General features: G+C 46.8%; 1 protein-coding gene across 5 annotated transcripts in view; it reads left to right on the forward strand.

Moving 5' to 3' along the window:
- DNAJC13 (DnaJ heat shock protein family (Hsp40) member C13) overlaps window positions 1–18,107 on the forward strand; it is a 1,667,846-nt gene extending 1,649,739 nt beyond the window's left edge. For all 5 annotated transcript variants that reach the window (XR_014970022.1, XM_085630673.1, XM_085630671.1 and 2 more), the window contains one exon: window positions 17,195–18,107. Coding sequence is in view for 4 of the 5 variants with exons in the window: in XM_085630673.1 (XP_085486799.1) it covers window positions 17,195–17,295 (101 nt within the window). In the remaining variant the exon portion in view is untranslated. The remainder of the gene's footprint in view (window positions 1–17,194) is intronic.
- The last annotated feature ends 279 nt before the right edge of the window (window positions 18,108–18,386 follow it).

Raw genomic sequence — 18,386 nt, forward strand, 5'->3', positions numbered from 1 at the left:
ATATGGGAGGGTGAACGGCCGAGTGCGATCTTAGCTCGCCTCCTTAAATAAACCTCGTGACTAAGATCAAGTCAGCTGAGGCAGACGTCCTAACAGAAGAAACAGCTATTGCGAGCAGGTTTCAGCAATATTATTCTGACCTATACTCCACTCGCAGTAGTGGCACAGAGGCGGAAATCTTGGAATACTTAACACATATAAAGTTACCTTGGCTGACGAACAAGCACCGCGAACATCTTATGCGACCTTTGGAAGTCGATGAGATCACCACGGCGCTATCGGACTTGAAATTCGGCAGCGCGCCCGGAGTTGATGGCCTCACAGCAACTTTTTTTTAAAGCTTTCAACGACTTGCTAGTGCCGCATTTAGCTACACTCTTTGACGACATGTGCTTGACAGATACTATGCCTCCCTCGAGAGAGAGGCGATAATAGTCACTATCCTGAAGCCGGACGAGTGTGCCTCCTATCACCCAATCTCGCAGATTAACGTTGACACTAAATATTTTGCAAACATTTTGGCAAACCGTCTTGTCCCTCTGATCCTGCTGCTGGTCGCACCGGAGCAGGCGGTTTTGTTTCCTAGTAGAAACTTAACTTACAATCTCAGGATGGTGTTTGGTGCGATACAGCATACACGCCCGGTGGTAGCGGTTTTTCTCGACATGGAGAAAGCTTTCGACTGTCGAATGGCCCTTCATGAGGGTGGTCCTAACTAGGATGGGGTTGGAGAGTGTTTTCCTACAGTTGATAGGGGTGCTATATAACGAACCCATAGCTAGAGTCATAATAGGCAACCTAGTGACGGATACTATACGTGTTACTAGAGGCACACAACAAGGTTGCCCTCTGACGCTGATATTATACGCCTTAGTGGCTGAACCTTTGGCCTGTGCGTTGCGCAAATACCACAGATATCGAGGTATACGATTCCCGAGTTGATCGTTTCAGCATACGCGGATGATGCACTATTATATGTTTGGAACCCGGAACGCCACCTTTCCCCAGTGTTGCGCAAAGTGGTAAGATTTGGAGTGGTGTCTGGGCTCCGCGTTAACTGGCCAAAATCTATAATATTCCCCCTTACGCCGGCCGTGACCCCATTCGACCCTGACTATCCGTTGCGGTGGTCCACAGATCCGGTGAGGTACTTTGGTATTAAGATCCGTACAGACTCAGAAGTGGTGTTCAGGGAAACTATGGAGTGGCATTCAGCAAGTTGGAAGACGATGTGGAACGGTGGAGTCTGCTACCGCTGTCCTTGCTAGGTGGAGTTTCCCTTATGAAAATGGTAAAATTGCACCGTTTTTTGGTTTTCTTTACTAATATTCCTTTGGTTCTCCCTGGTGCCTTTTTTCGTCAGCTCACAGCTTTGATGACCAAGTTAGCTTGGGTTGGCAAGCAAGCGCGGGTCAGCTGGAATGTGCTTACGTTGCCATACCATATGGGGGTTTGGGGGCGCCCGACTTTGACCTATATTACAGAGCAGCGTAGAGTCCACACGCTTTCCACTGGATGCACGGCTCGCCGGACGCACCCCACCTCTGCATAGAGCAGGTTGTGGCGTCCCCTCTCCCACTGCCAGCACTCATGTTTACATCCGTGGACCGGAGAACGGAGATACTAGACTCAGTTAATGCGACAAAGCATGCTTGGCACCACCTTCTAAAACTACAGGTGGGAGCCGTCTTATATTCCCCGCTCACACCGCTGGATTAGTGTCACTGGCTACCCCCTTGCAGGGAACAGGGAGTTACACAAGCTCTTCATTTCATAGGGGTCCATACAAGAGGGAACCTGTTTGAGAGGAGCACAGCGAAGAGCTGGAAGGAGATGGGGATAGACGAATCTGGAGTAACTCTCCTCACTAAATTTCAATTTAATAGAACACAACAAGCACTGCTGAATATCCTAGGTAACGACTTGGTGAAGCCTCTGGAGCCAGTCTTCCCTACCTATGTCATTAAAACTGACTCGCCTGCCCCGATTGTGTCTAACATTTACAAGCTGTTCATGAACTATAAGGAAAATCATTACACGAAAGCCCGACTTGCCTGGCAGAGGGACTTGGGTAGAGACATCGATGACGCTATGTGGACATATTGCTGCGACAGCACGAAGCGCATTTCTTTAAATGGAAGACACAGAACAGACTGGTCCACTTTTAATATCTAAGTCGGACTTATTACACCCCAGAGAGATGTAGGTATGGTCTGCGGGACGGGGCGGACTGTGAGTGTTGTAGTGCGCCGCTAGCTGACTTTTTCCACTTAGCTTGCCTCTGTCTGGAGATCACTACCGTTTGGGACTTAGTCTTTAAAGAGCTGGGACAGGTGATTGACTTGCCGAGCCGGCACTGGCATAATTGGGCTACTCTAAACCAATACCAAAGGTTGGTTGACTTTGGCCTGCTACTAGCTAGGCGCAGAGTGGCGATGTTCTGGATGCGTGGCCCGACTCTTACACTATTGCCCAGTGGTCGAGAGACATGGTGAACTGCAGCACGCAAACCGAAAATTTCAGTGATCTTCTTCCACCGCGTAGTAGACCCAAAAACATATTTGGCAACTAGAGAAGAGGTTTCTACGTCACATGCGGCTGGCGACCAGGAAATGAGTGCAAGTGGTTCTTCTGCATAGTCAATGAGGTATGGTCTGGTCCCTTCAAGCTGTTTTGAGGATTGTATGCTGATCATATGGGGGGGCGAATTTGTCTGGTTACTTCTGGATCTTACTGTTAATAGGTGAGCACTTCGGTGTTGGTAATGGGGAGGTAGACACTGTAAGACCATTGACAGAATGTTATCTGATGTATCTAGCCTGCTAAGCTTTGAAAGTGGGCACTGTGTTGTCTGAAAAGCATATGTCATAGCAATTGCCATGTAAACAAGCATTTGCAATGCAATAGGTCTCGCATTTATGCGAGTTTGAGCTATTGACATAAAAAAAAAAATAAAAGGCATTATTATTTGCAAACATAAATGAAAGGCATTGTTATTTACAATGCCAATAGCTGAAACTCTCGTAACTGCGAGACCTATTGCATTGCAAATGCTTGTTTACATTAGTGCTCACAGCCATGCCTGATGCACTGAGGTGATCACTGCTGATAATCTTGCACATGGTGGTCACTAATGTAGTCCTGTCTTATGTGGTCACCATTACTTATCTTTTTAGTAGCTGAGAATTTTCACTGAACATAAGTAGCTTTTATTAAAGAAAAGGTTGGAGATCACTGGTGTAGGATGACACTGCTGTTCGCATTGTTTTAAGAGAATGCATGCACTCATATGGAAGGTGAAATTTTACCTTTTAGGCCTTTCTATGATGCGCCATACTGCTCTTTCCGCACCACATACAAACCTAAATTAGGGGAACCCTAGAATTATTACACTAGGGATGAATGTGGGCCAGAACTTTTGGATTACCCTCCACTTTGGAAATAATTCATACTTAGGATCACTATTTTTAAATATTTATATACCCCATGTAGCCATCATTAGATCATAGCATGTGCACTCGTGGACAACTTTAGGCAATCGTGATTTTGCTTGCCAACCCTAAAAATGGGTGTAAAACAGTGGATCCAAGCGGCGACACTATCCATATAGTTTTATGAAAATATGACTCCATGCCATATGCTCTGACATGCAATGACTACACGTTAAATGAAACGATATTAGAATCTACCATAATATTCAAGCATTCATTTAGCAACTGAAACCAAATTTTGACTTTGGATAGTGTGTACAGTTATATACATTACCCAATGAAAAGGTGTTCGATTTGTCAACATATGAAGGCTGAAAGTCGAGCCAGCCCTGCTTGATTCGAACAGCGAGCGACCTTCAAGTTGCATACAGTGTAGGAGAGTAGGGTCTGCTTTCTATGTTCACCCCCACTTTTTGCTTTTGCTTTGCTGGTTTTCGACTTAGATGTGGCTGTGGGCCTGCTAATCAGACCCACAGCCCTGCTGTTCTCTCTCTAAATTACTACTATGTACTTTAGGTGCATAACCCATTTGGATAGGATCACCTTATTGGGCCCTGTACAGTGTACCCTAGGTACCCAGGGCATAGGTGTACCCTAGGCCTACCAGGGGCTGCAGCATGTATTGTGCCACCCCTGGCCTGGCCTTCCGTTTTGACACAACTGGCTGATCACTCAGCTGGGGCAAGGTCGTGTAATCACCCCTTGCTTAGGTGTAGTATTCCTATACCTAACTTACATATGGGCACATGTGTACCTATCAGTCACTCCTATGGCAGGCCTTGACAATCCTGGAGGCAGAGTGCTTGGTAACATGTGAGATGGTGCTCTAGCATGAGCTGAGCCTGTCTGCAGCTTTCGGAACCATGTCCTTATAGCTGTTCTATGATATAGCCTACCATATACTCTTAAAGTACCTTATAATCTTAGACGGTTATGGTAACTATGGTTTGGCTTTATCAAAACATGTCGTGTAAGGTGTCTAACACTCGGGAATAATACCCCCATGCCATTTCTGGACATGAGAATATTATTCCCCCCTTCTAGAGGGAAAGACATGTTAAAATCATACTTCAACTGTTAGCCTCTGACCAAAGCCTCAGCATCACAAAATGGATGCTGCTGCCACGACACAAGTCTGACCTCCTGCTGCTGGGAGTGATCCCAGCCAGGGAGGCCTGGACAATAGGTTTCCTGCTTGGGGAGGTGCTAGCACCTCCCCAGACAGCCTTTAGTGTATTGGGGCAGGGTGGGCTGAAAGGAATGAGACATGCCTGGGGCACACAAGGTGTTCCTTGCATAGTCCAGTTCAAACCGGCGCTGGGGCACTCCAGCCCCAGCTCTGGCGCGAAACTGGACAAAGGGAAGTGGGTGTAACCACCCCCTCCCAGGTCCCACCCATAAGGCGTGACCTAGCAGGTATCCCAGCCCCCCAGATTAGTATAAGAGTGGGAGTTGGGCCTCAAGACTTTAGATTATCCTGAACCTGCAAAACTGAACAGAAACTCTGGACCTTCGACATTCGACGAAAGAAGAAGACTGAAGAATCTCCCTTGTAGCCAAGGAGTGGCTACCCTGTGCAAACAGGCACCATCAAGTGACTACCCCTTGCTTTGTGAAACGTTCGACGAGGAACCGATTGCAGAGCCTGACCAGAGCCTTGATTTCCAGACTTCTCCGACCCTCATCCACATCTGCAGCAGAGCTGAGATCCGTGGAGGCGACGAGCGACGTGGGACCGGCTACCTGGGAAAAGTGGCTAGTAACTTACAGCGCAGCTTCTGAGGTACCCTCGAAGTTGTGCACCGGGGATTGAGAAGCCCCAACCCCAAGCACCATCTGCACCGAAGCCCAGCCCCCCACACTCCACGAGTCCTGCGTGGGGCCCTTCAGCATTTTCCTGCTTGCCGCGTCTGTCCGGTTGCTTGCCCGCTGGCTAGTGGCCTTTGTGACGACGCTCCCTGAAATCTTCTGCGCTGGTTTGGCTCCTCCAGACTGGCTCCCGCTTCTCTGCAAAGAAGAAGCACCCCAGACCTTCCTGGTCTGCACCAGAAGCAAGTCCCTTGTTCTTCGTGGGTTCCGCTTGCCAAGGCTTGGTGAGTCCTAGTCCAACTTCGACGCCGCCGACAGCAAGAGCCTTCGTGGGACAGCTCGCCTCCTGGTCCTGGTCGTCCTCGACGCTTCCTGGTCCTCCTGGCTGCAGCGACAAGCTTCACCTTCACCTGCAACTCTTCACGACATCGCCTGGTTCCTTCCTGGTCCCACATGGTCACTGGCTAGTGACCTTGACTCTGTCCCCTCTGCTTGCAGGTTTCTTCTCTTCTTGATCCCAGGCTTGGGATCCACCGGACACTCTCTCCTGACTGCCTGTCAGCATCTTTCTTCAGGCATCCATAGGAGTCGACGACGAAAACGACGCATCTTCACCCCTATGCACCCGCAGCCTGTGGGCTAGGTAACTTGGGTACTCCGGTGCTCATCAGGATAGTGACTATCCTAGTGTCTAGTTTTCAAGTCTCAACTTCCTAGCTACTCCGGAAGTGTCCTAAATCTATCTATTTCTAAACTGTAACATTGCTATTGACTTTTACGCATTACGCGTGAGTGTTTCCACTCTGCACACGAATCCCGTGGGCCTCCCACCTCCTAACTAACGCTAGTGTAGGGTAGCCCCAGCGATTCCCTAGGCCTAGGCCTATTCTATTTCCGTGACAGTGGTTCTTATACCACTTATTTAGTATATGGTTTGCGTGGCCCCTAGGGCCTAACTGTATTACTTACCTGTGTGACTTACTGTATGCATTAATAAGACTGTGTTGTACTTACCTCTAATCTCATAAAGAGTGCTGAGGGTTTGACTAGAATAAATACACTTTATTTTATATATATCTGTTGTGGTGTCCTTTCATTTGGTATTCAAGGGATTATATATGGTATCACAGCTGGCTTCACATGCCATTCAGAGTTTAGCCTAAGACTGCTCTTGTCCATGCTACCACTAGGATAGCTGGTCTATAAGGTTGACTTTACAACCAATCACCATAAGGGTATTTGGACTGATATAAGGTGTACACTATAACTAGTGACATCATACATCAGGCCAACTTCTCACATTGGTGAGCAGCGGTTGGGATCTGAGCTTGCTGTTGTAATACCATTGTAATCTTGAGATACTAAATTGAAAGATCACACAGATATTGTCTAGGTACATATAACATAGATTATTATACTTAAGTCCTACTGGACTTTGTAGTTGTAGGTTGAAGGGAATAACACACCCTGACTACAACTACTAGAAAGGTTTAGTAGATACAACTAGTGTAGGTAGGTGCACACACCACACCCTCACTAGATCATGCCTCTGGGAGGAGATCAAGTAGATGCTCTCTCAGGAGGGGCAGGTCTGCAAAAGACCCCCTCTAGGTATGATACCTTCACATTCCAGGAGATGAGACATTTGTGTACCTCCAGAGGAATAAAACAGGGTGCAAACCCTACCCTCCTTCAGTTAAGACAGCTCCTAGAGGAGCATGATACTCTTAGGGCCTCTCAGGCAGGTACCCTAGGTACAGAAGGGGGTCTACCCACCACAGAGGAGTCAGATGGGACTTCAGAGGAAGAGGTAGACAGCCAGGGCCAAGTAGGAAGACTTAGCCAGGCAAACCTAAGTTTACATGGGAGTTTGCATGGGGTCCCCCCATACAGACCCACAAGTAGGCTTTCACAGAGAAGCAGGAGGGACAGATCCCCTTCAAGGGAATCCATCCACTCCCATGTCTCTAGCATCTCTAATGCTTCCTCTCACAGGGGAATGACTTCACCTGAGAGAAAGGAGCATGAAGCCAGAATGAGGGAAGCTAATCTGAGGATTCAGAGGGAAGAACTTGCCCTTGCCAAGGAGAAGCTTGCTCTGGCTAGAGAGCAAAAGTTAAGTGGGTCAGAACCCACTGGTGGCAGCAACATTCCTAGAGATAGAGACAGGCACTATGATAATAGAAACCTGAGCAAGATTGTCCCTCCCTACAAGTGTGGGGATGACATCCACAAATGGATAACTGCTTTGGAGAGGGCTTGCAAAGTACAGCAGGTACCCCAAAGTCAGTGGGCAGCTATCTTGTGGCTCTCCTTCTCTGAGAAAGGAAGAGACAAGCTCCTCACAGTTAGTGATGAGGATGCAGATAATTACACTGTCCTGAAGAGTGCTCTGATTGATGGGTTTGGCCTAACCACTGAACAATACAGGTTGTTGTTCAGGGATACCCAGAAGACACAGACTCAGGACTGGACTGACTTTGTAGATTGTGCCACTAAGGCTCTGGAAGGCTGGCTATTGGGAAGTAAGGTTAAGGACTATACAGGATTGTATAATTTGATCATGAGAGAACAAATACTTAACAACTGTCAAAACCAGCTATTGCATCAACACCTGATTGATTCTGATCTGACTTCTCCCCAAGAATTGGGAAAGAAGGCAGATAGATGGGTCAGGACTAGAGTTAAGCAGAAAAACCAGAACCAGGGCGGTGATCAGAAAAAGGCAGACCAGAAGGGTAATGATCAGAAACAAAAAGACCAGAAGTCTTCACCAGGCCCCCAAAAGGCTCAGGGGGAGGGTGGTTCCAAAAAGGATAAGAAGAAAGAAGGCCAAAAGAAACCATGGTGCAACTATTGTAAGTCTACCTCACATTGGTTTAGTGAGTGCACCAAAAAGGATAAGCCCCCAGCCACCATTGCCCCTAAGGCAACTGTACCCCCTAGTTCAGCTGTAAGTGGTGGTTCCCAGCAAAAGGGTGTAGTAGGGTTGACCCTGGGAACTGAGGAGGATTCTGGCCTAGTCAGAGTACCTACTCAGGCTGTCCTGATCTGTGATGGGGACTCAGCTTTGTCCTCTACTGTAGGCCCCAGTAACCTGGGCAAGTACAGACAGACACCTTTTATCAACCAAAGAATGGCTCAGGCCTACAGGGACACTGGGGCTAGTGTCACAATGGTGACACCTGCTTTTGTGGACCCTGGACAGATCATACTAGGTGAGAATTACCTAGTGACCAACGCTAGCAATGCCACTACCTCCCATAGTGTGGCTATTGTTAACTTCTCCTGGGGAGGGGTAACTGGCCTCAAGAAAGTTGTTGTTAGTTCAGACCTTCCTGTAGAGTGTTTACTGGGCAATGATCTTGAAACTTCAGTTTGGTCTGAAGTGGAGTATAGGACCCATGCAGAAATGCTGGGGATAGATGCACATGTCCTTGCTGTGACCAGGTCACAGGCCAAAAAGTGCAACACTGAGCAAGTGCTGGATCCTGAAATTATGGACCAGTCACAATCCAAGAGAAAGAGCAGTAGGGTTAAGGCTGTGCCTTCCCCCCTGCCTCAGGTGGTGGATCAGCCCTCCCAGGAGGATGATTCTGAGAGCCCTGAAGGAACTGTCCTAGAAGAACTTGAACCTGATCAGGTTGAGTTTCTTGGGACAGGGGGACCTTCCAGGGCAGATCTGAGGCAGGCTCAATTAGACTGCCCCTCTCTTGAACCCCTCAGACAGCTGGCTGCTGCTGAGGCTGCAGGGAATGCTCAAGGTACCCATCGAGTGTATTGGGATGAAGGGCTACTGTACTCAGAGGCTAGAGACCCCAAGCCTGGTGCATCCAGGAGGTTGGTCATACCACTGAAGTTCAGAGGCTTCCTTCTAACCTTGGCCCATGATATTCCCCTTGCAGGACATTTAGGCCAGAACAAGACTTGGGACAGGCTTGTCCCTCACTTTCACTGGCCCCATATGTCAGAAGATACTAAGGAGTTTTGTCGCTCCTGTGTCACCTGCCAAGCCAGTGGCAAATCAGGTGGCACCACAAAGGCCCCCCTCATACCACTACCTGTGGTGGGGGTCCCCTTTGAAAGAGTGGGCATAGATATTGTAGGACCAATGGACCCACAAACAGCATCTGGGCACAGATTCATACTGGTGATAGTGGACCATGCCACCAGGTACCCAGAAGCAATTCCCCTGAGGACCACAACAGCTCCTGTTGTGGCAAGGGCCCTGCTTGGAGTATTCTCCAGAGTGGGCTTTCCAAAGGAGGTCATTTCTGACAGAGGTGCCAACTTTATGTCAGGATACTTGACTGCAATGTGGAAGGAGTGTGGTGTTAACTATAAGTTCACCACCCCCTATCACCCACAGTGCAATGGGCTTGTTGAGAGATTCAACAAGACCCTAAAGGGAATGATAAAAGGATTACCAGACAAGCTTAGGCGAAGATGGGACATCCTTTTACCCTGCCTTCTGTTTGCTTACAGAGAGGTCCCACAAAAGGGGGTTGGCTACAGCCCTTTTGAGCTTTTGTTTGGGCATCCTGTAAGAGGACCCCTGTGTTTGGTAAAGGAGGGATGGGAGAGACCTCTCAGACAACCCAAACTAGACATAGTGGATTATGTACTTGGTCTCCGCTCCAGGATGGCAGAGTATATGAAGAAGGCTTCTAAAAACCTTGAGGCAAGCCAAGAACTCCAAAAAGCTTGGCATGACCAAAAGGCTGTACTGACTGTTTACCAGCCAGGGCAGAAAGTGTGGGTGTTGGAGCCAGTGGCCCCAGCAGCACTCCAAGACAAATGGTCTGGACCCCACACTATTGTTGAGAAAAAGGGAGAAGTCACCTACTTGGTGGACCTTGGGACTCCCAGAAGCCCCCACAGGGTGCTTCATGTCAACAGATTGAAGGCATATGTTGACAGGGCAGACATGGGGCTACTCATGGCTACAGATGAGGGGCAGGAGGAAGAGAGTGACCCTCTCCCAGACCTGTTGACTCAGAACCCTGATGATGGCTCAGTTGATGGTGTGGTCTTTTCTGACAGCCTCACTGTCCATCAGCAACAGGACTGCAGACAAGTTCTGCAGGCCTACAGACATATGTTCTCTCTGACCCCAAGTCAGACAAACTGGTGCACCCATGAGGTGGACACTGGTGACAGTCTGCCTGTGAAGAGTAAAATCTACAGGCAACCTGACCATGTCAGGGACTGCATAAAAGTTGAGGTACAAAAGATGTTGGAGCTGGGAGTCATTGAACCTTCAGAGAGCCCTTGGGCTAGTCCTGTAGTCCTTGTGCCAAAACCTCACACCCAAGATGGTAAGAGAGAGATGAGGTTTTGCGTGGATTACAGAGGTCTCAATGCTGTCACTAGGACAGATGCCCACCCAATACCTAGGGCAGATGAGCTCATTGACAGACTGGCAGCTGCTAAGTTTTTGAGCACATTTGACCTAACAGCAGGCTACTGGCAAATCAGACTAGCTGAGAGTGCAAAGGCCAAAACTGCTTTCTCGACCCCAGGAGGACATTATCAATTTGTGGTAATGCCCTTTGGTTTGAAGAATGCACCTGCCACTTTCCAAAGGCTGGTGAATCAAGTCCTTACTGGGTTGGATGATTATTGTGCAGCTTATCTTGATGATATTGCTGTCTTTAGCTCCACCTGGGAGGATCACCTGGTCCACCTGAGGAATGTTTTAGAGGCCCTGCAAAAGGCAGGCCTCACTATCAAGGCCACTAAGTGCCAGATAGGGCAGAGCAAGGTTGTATACCTGGGCCACCTAGTTGGTGGGGGTCAGGTTCAACCACTGGAGAGCAAGATCCAGACCATAAAGGACTGGGCTCCTCCAACTACCCAGACTCAGGTCAGAGCTTTCTTGGGCCTGTCTGGGTACTACAGAAAGTTTGTTAAGAACTATGGGTCCATAGTGACACCACTTAATGACTTGACCTCCAAGAAGATGCCAAAGAAAGTTCAGTGGACAGCAAGCTGTCAAAAAGCATTTGATGACCTGAAGCAGGCCATGTGCAGTGCACCTATTCTGAAAAGTCCAGACTACTCCAAAGAGTTCATTGTCCAGACAGATGCTTCTGAGTTAGGTGTGGGAGCTGTTCTTTCACAACTGAATGTAGATGGTCAAGACCAGCCAATTGCTTTTATAAGTAGAAGGCTGACCCCTAGAGAGAAACGTTGGTCAGCTATTGAGAGGGAGGCCTTTGCTGTGGTTTGGGCCCTGAAGAAGCTGAGGCCATACTTGTTTGGCACTCACTTCAAGATTCAGACAGACCATAAGCCCCTCTTGTGGCTAAATCAGATGAAGGGTGAAAATCCCAAACTTCTTAGGTGGTCCATTTCCCTACAGGGGATGGACTTCACAGTGGAACATAGACCTGGGACTGACCATGCCAATGCAGATGGACTCTCCCGATATTTCCACTTAGAACATGAAGACTCAACTGGTCAAGGTTAGTTTAATGTCCCTAAGTTTGGGGGGGGGTTGTGTAGGAGAGTAGGGTCTGCTTTCTATGTTCACCCCCACTTTTTGCTTTTGCTTTGCTGGTTTTCGACTTAGATGTGGCTGTGGGCCTGCTAATCAGACCCACAGCCCTGCTGTTCTCTCTCTAAATTACTACTATGTACTTTAGGTGCATAACCCATTTGGATAGGATCACCTTATTGGGCCCTGTACAGTGTACCCTAGGTACCCAGGGCATAGGTGTACCCTAGGCCTACCAGGGGCTGCAGCATGTATTGTGCCACCCCTGGCCTGGCCTTCCGTTTTGACACAACTGGCTGATCACTCAGCTGGGGCAAGGTCGTGTAATCACCCCTTGCTTAGGTGTAGTATTCCTATACCTAACTTACATATGGGCACATGTGTACCTATCAGTCACTCCTATGGCAGGCCTTGACAATCCTGGAGGCAGAGTGCTTGGTAACATGTGAGATGGTGCTCTAGCATGAGCTGAGCCTGTCTGCAGCTTTCGGAACCATGTCCTTATAGCTGTTCTATGATATAGCCTACCATATACTCTTAAAGTACCTTATAATCTTAGACGGTTATGGTAACTATGGTTTGGCTTTATCAAAACATGTCGTGTAAGGTGTCTAACACTCGGGAATAATACCCCCATGCCATTTCTGGACATGAGAATATTATTCCCCCCTTCTAGAGGGAAAGACATGTTAAAATCATACTTCAACTGTTAGCCTCTGACCAAAGCCTCAGCATCACAAAATGGATGCTGCTGCCACGACACAAGTCTGACCTCCTGCTGCTGGGAGTGATCCCAGCCAGGGAGGCCTGGACAATAGGTTTCCTGCTTGGGGAGGTGCTAGCACCTCCCCAGACAGCCTTTAGTGTATTGGGGCAGGGTGGGCTGAAAGGAATGAGACATGCCTGGGGCACACAAGGTGTTCCTTGCATAGTCCAGTTCAAACCGGCGCTGGGGCACTCCAGCCCCAGCTCTGGCGCGAAACTGGACAAAGGGAAGTGGGTGTAACCACCCCCTCCCAGGTCCCACCCATAAGGCGTGACCTAGCAGGTATCCCAGCCCCCCAGATTAGTATAAGAGTGGGAGTTGGGCCTCAAGACTTTAGATTATCCTGAACCTGCAAAACTGAACAGAAACTCTGGACCTTCGACATTCGACGAAAGAAGAAGACTGAAGAATCTCCCTTGTAGCCAAGGAGTGGCTACCCTGTGCAAACAGGCACCATCAAGTGACTACCCCTTGCTTTGTGAAACGTTCGACGAGGAACCGATTGCAGAGCCTGACCAGAGCCTTGATTTCCAGACTTCTCCGACCCTCATCCACATCTGCAGCAGAGCTGAGATCCGTGGAGGCGACGAGCGACGTGGGACCGGCTACCTGGGAAAAGTGGCTAGTAACTTACAGCGCAGCTTCTGAGGTACCCTCGAAGTTGTGCACCGGGGATTGAGAAGCCCCAACCCCAAGCACCATCTGCACCGAAGCCCAGCCCCCCACACTCCACGAGTCCTGCGTGGGGCCCTTCAGCATTTTCCTGCTTGCCGCGTCTGTCCGGTTGCTTGCCCGCTGGCTAGTGGCCTTTGTGACGACGCTCCCTGAAATCTTCTGCGCTGGTTTGGCTCCTCCAGACTGGCTCCCGCTTCTCTGCAAAGAAGAAGCACCCCAGACCTTCCTGGTCTGCACCAGAAGCAAGTCCCTTGTTCTTCGTGGGTTCCGCTTGCCAAGGCTTGGTGAGTCCTAGTCCAACTTCGACGCCGCCGACAGCAAGAGCCTTCGTGGGACAGCTCGCCTCCTGGTCCTGGTCGTCCTCGACGCTTCCTGGTCCTCCTGGCTGCAGCGACAAGCTTCACCTTCACCTGCAACTCTTCACGACATCGCCTGGTTCCTTCCTGGTCCCACATGGTCACTGGCTAGTGACCTTGACTCTGTCCCCTCTGCTTGCAGGTTTCTTCTCTTCTTGATCCCAGGCTTGGGATCCACCGGACACTCTCTCCTGACTGCCTGTCAGCATCTTTCTTCAGGCATCCATAGGAGTCGACGACGAAAACGACGCATCTTCACCCCTATGCACCCGCAGCCTGTGGGCTAGGTAACTTGGGTACTCCGGTGCTCATCAGGATAGTGACTATCCTAGTGTCTAGTTTTCAAGTCTCAACTTCCTAGCTACTCCGGAAGTGTCCTAAATCTATCTATTTCTAAACTGTAACATTGCTATTGACTTTTACGCATTACGCGTGAGTGTTTCCACTCTGCACACGAATCCCGTGGGCCTCCCACCTCCTAACTAACGCTAGTGTAGGGTAGCCCCAGCGATTCCCTAGGCCTAGGCCTATTCTATTTCCGTGACAGTGGTTCTTATACCACTTATTTAGTATATGGTTTGCGTGGCCCCTAGGGCCTAACTGTATTACTTACCTGTGTGACTTACTGTATGCATTAATAAGACTGTGTTGTACTTACCTCTAATCTCATAAAGAGTGCTGAGGGTTTGACTAGAATAAATACACTTTATTTTATATATATCTGTTGTGGTGTCCTTTCATTTGGTATTCAAGGGATTATATATGGTATCACAGCTGGCTTCACATGCCATTCAGAGTTTAGCCTAAGACTGCTCTTGTCCATGCTACCACTAGGATAGCTGGTCTATAAGGTTGACTTTACAACCAATCACCATAAGGGTATTTGGACTGATATAAGGTGTACACTATAACTAGTGACATCATACATCAGGCCAACTTCTCACATACAGCACCAAGGAAAGTGTTCCTGCTCTATTGTTATTCATCTGACAACTATCGAACGACCGCAATGTGTGACGTCACAGCACTTAAAACCGTTATTAGGAGTTTTGGGAGCTAACGACACAATTTCATTCATTAGCTGTGGTCTCCAACAGTGTCGTTTCTGACGGAAATATGTCTGAATGACAAGACTGCTGACAAAACCACGCTAAAGGCCATAAAATACAATCACAATGCAATAGTTAACATTAACTTTAATACAATTTCAAAAACACCCAATACTACTACATCGGCCACTTATGACACTGTTAAGCGGCGCCATAAGAAAAGCTAGTTGAACGTGCAAAAACGATTCTGCGAAGACTAGCTAAATCCAGAAAACTGTTTGCTTTAAACATTGGTATAATGTAAATGTTAGCTGTCTGATTTATAGCTATTCGTTTTACTTCCCAAGATTTTATTAATGTTCTTGCTGTATACTTTACACGATCGGAGCATTTTGTTAAAAATTAAACAATAATTAACATTACTGGATGGCTCCCAATTAACCTGGTGTGAGTGAACGCATATGTGATACCCTGTGTTTTGCTCCAATATATGCACTTAAAACCTATTTAGAGTTGTTTACAATACATATAACAACCAGCTTACCCGGTAACTGACGAGGAGGGAGGGGGAGAAGGGAGGGGGGTAGTAGAAGAGAGGGGGGAGTGAGAGCAGAGAGCAGGGGGTGAAGGAGCATAGAAGGAAAGAGAACAAGTTGTAGCCCAGTAACTGACGAGGAGGGAGGGGGAGAAAGGAGGGGGTAGTGAGAGCAGAGAGCAGGGGGCGGAGGAGCATGGAAATAAGTGATTCGCGCGCGGTAAGGGTTGTAAGGCTTAATGCGCCATGACAGAAAGCCAGATGGCGGCTCTGCGTGTATCCGCAAGCTTGAGACCAGCAAAAGCGTGTGGTCGGACTTTTAAAAGCCCACTTATTAAATGTCTCGCCAGAGCAGCGTATGCGCTGGCTCAGGCGAGACCTAAAAAGGAACAAGTTCTCATGTGTGTATTGAAAAATCAATAAAGACAATTAAAAAAAATAAATAAATAAGAAACTGATGTTAGCGTGCTGGATCGACGCCTATATAAGCACTGTCCACGTCACTTCGATGCGATCAACGCCACGCAGAGCCGATCAATGCGACCCTACCGACTTACGAAAAATTGCATTCTGGATCCAGACACCTCAGAATAATTCTATGATAAGGAATCTGTGGCCAGATAGTCTCTACCAGATAAGGCATGACCGAAGGTAAGTAACTAGTTTATTTAGAAATGTAAAAAAAACTGTTTTAATCTTTTTACTTACTACTAAACACTGCCTTATATCTGCACTCTTTCCTAGTTTCCATCCCATTAAACTTTACCACCAAAAGCTGCCAAACTCCCAGTCGTGGCCAGTTAACCTCAAGTTGAATATAGTAATTTCTATAAATGCTTCTGATACTTCAAAAATGTGTAAAAATAATATTAAACAAACCTTTTGGTTATCACCTATGAAATCAAGAATTGGCATAGAAAATAGATCTAGCCTTAGTAAGCAGGTGCGTTGGTTATTATTTTGTTTTTGCTGAAAACATATGCCATAAAAATGTAATAGAATATTCCACCTAAATATGGAGGCCATAATTGTGTAATTAACAAATTTAAGTTTAAAAATAAAAATTTAACCATGGCGTGGCATTTTAATACAATAGTAGAAGTGCTTTCTACCAGGTAAGAGTGCTTAAAATCGGCATAGAATACATTTTCTATTTTAATGCACATTACAGGAAAATATAATGTTCATTGGTGCAAAGCAAAGGCACTGTTTGCTTTATAGTAATGTATTCCGAAGACCTACTTTTAACCCACAAGTATGTCTAGAAAAATAAACACAAGCTTTGATAAAGCCAGTAGGTATCAATAGTGTCATCTATAGACTTTAGTTTTTTAGATGGCTGCTGTGTGTGTGCACGTCGGAGCAGTGGCTATCTTGGAATTAATTTTCTCACGTTAAAATAAAATCATTCCAAGATGGCCATTGAGCGTGCTCTGGGATCTATGACTACTACTGCAAGTCACTGATATTTCAGTCCAAAATGGTGCAGATTAAACTAACTCTCGCCTGGTGCTTTTCTTAGATTTGTCTTGGAGGTCTGTAAAGCAGTCAGGAAGCTGGCAGCACTAGTCCTGGTGCGGCTCTCACCTGCATGCGAGGTGTGATCCAGTTAGAAGTGGAGCAACTTCATAACCTTGCACTGTGTAATGATAATGCAAAGACGTATACGTCCCACAGCACCTTCAAAAGACAACTGGGTTTTCTGTGCCTTTATTTATGTGAACGTGAGATGGTCTGTAGGCGGTAGTGTGTCCAGCCTGTTGATGCGTCTGCTGCTTTCATACCTCACACACTCTTGGAACATACTACTATCACCACACATTTCCAGCCACACAGATCAATCTGAATCACAACGGACAGTTTAGAGTGGCATGATGCCCCACTACTAATAGTGTTTTGGCAGTTGTGCACAATGTACTATTTCAATAATTGTTCGTGTAGTAGACATTTGGTTGATTGATTCAAATACGTAACCTCACAATTAAAATGTTATTTTTATTTTTCTTCCAAATAGGCCCAGGAGTTGCTGGTTATCTTACTGCAGGGACAACGACGACTGTTCTTCCCAGTGTACCGCCCCCAGTAGACCATGAAGCAGGAGATCTTCTTGGCTAGCCTCTCTAAACACCCAGGATTGGTGATCAGTAAAGGCTGGCGGATCTGGTTAGAGCAGAGGAAAGTGCCACATTCCTCCTTCCAAAATCTTTTGAAATGGACTTTTTTCTGCCTTTCCACTTGTTTCGCGATAGTGTTATTCCTTTTTCTAATGAATATATTTTTATTTAGGGAAAACAAACTAAAAGTGAATCTAATTGCTTCACAATGTATCATAAACAAAAAGCACTCTATGGATCAGCCGCCAAGGTACACAAGTATTTTCTCTTGTTGTACTTAAGCACATTCTTTTCCTTTGTATTTGTTTACAAGACTGTGAATCGGAAAATATGGAAGTTTCCTCTGCCCCCTATTTTTTTATATTATTTTATGAATTATCAAGAGTCCGCCTTCGAACAACCGTTGAAATGTATTCCACTGAGTCATAGACTTTCCTTCAAGGGCATTTTTCTCACCCTCATCATTTCATCTCTGACGATGCCTCATTGAACTTTGTATCCTGGTTTGGCCCCAGTGTCTGTTCAGTGATGTAGTGCATTGCTAATCATTAACATTATCTTCCTGAAGGCAAAGAGCGGTAGACATCCAGATGTACAGTCCGACTTGGCTTTACCAAATAAAAAAAGCTTCTGCAAAGAAAATGAAATTGATGTCTACCTGTGTATGTATGAGCCTAATGTTGTTGTGAAATGTTCTACGCATTATCCAGTATATAAAGCTTTCTATATTGAATGTACATTATACAGATCATTCATGTGTACATAAAATTTTAAAAAATAAAGGGAATTGAAAGCCTTGTTGGCGGGAGAGGACATGTTTCCTTTTATATGTTGGGTGTGTTCATATTTTGAGTTGTGTTTTTGTATTATTTGAAGCACACTAAGCTGTCAATACCAACTTAATCTCTAAGAATGTACTGGATTTGAAATGGAAAAGTGAACTATACTTCTGCATTTTATTTCTGCCAAGATTCTATTTTTTATATATTTCTTTTCATATTTGGCTTCATGACTGTCCGAGAAGTGGCATGCCTCTGCAAAGGCCTTAAGATGGTTGCAGCTTGTGCTGTGAGAATTGAAATGTATGTCTTT

This window comes from Triturus cristatus, chromosome 10 (assembly GCF_964204655.1).
Source record: "Triturus cristatus chromosome 10, aTriCri1.1, whole genome shotgun sequence".
Lineage (NCBI taxonomy): Eukaryota > Metazoa > Chordata > Amphibia > Caudata > Salamandridae > Triturus > Triturus cristatus.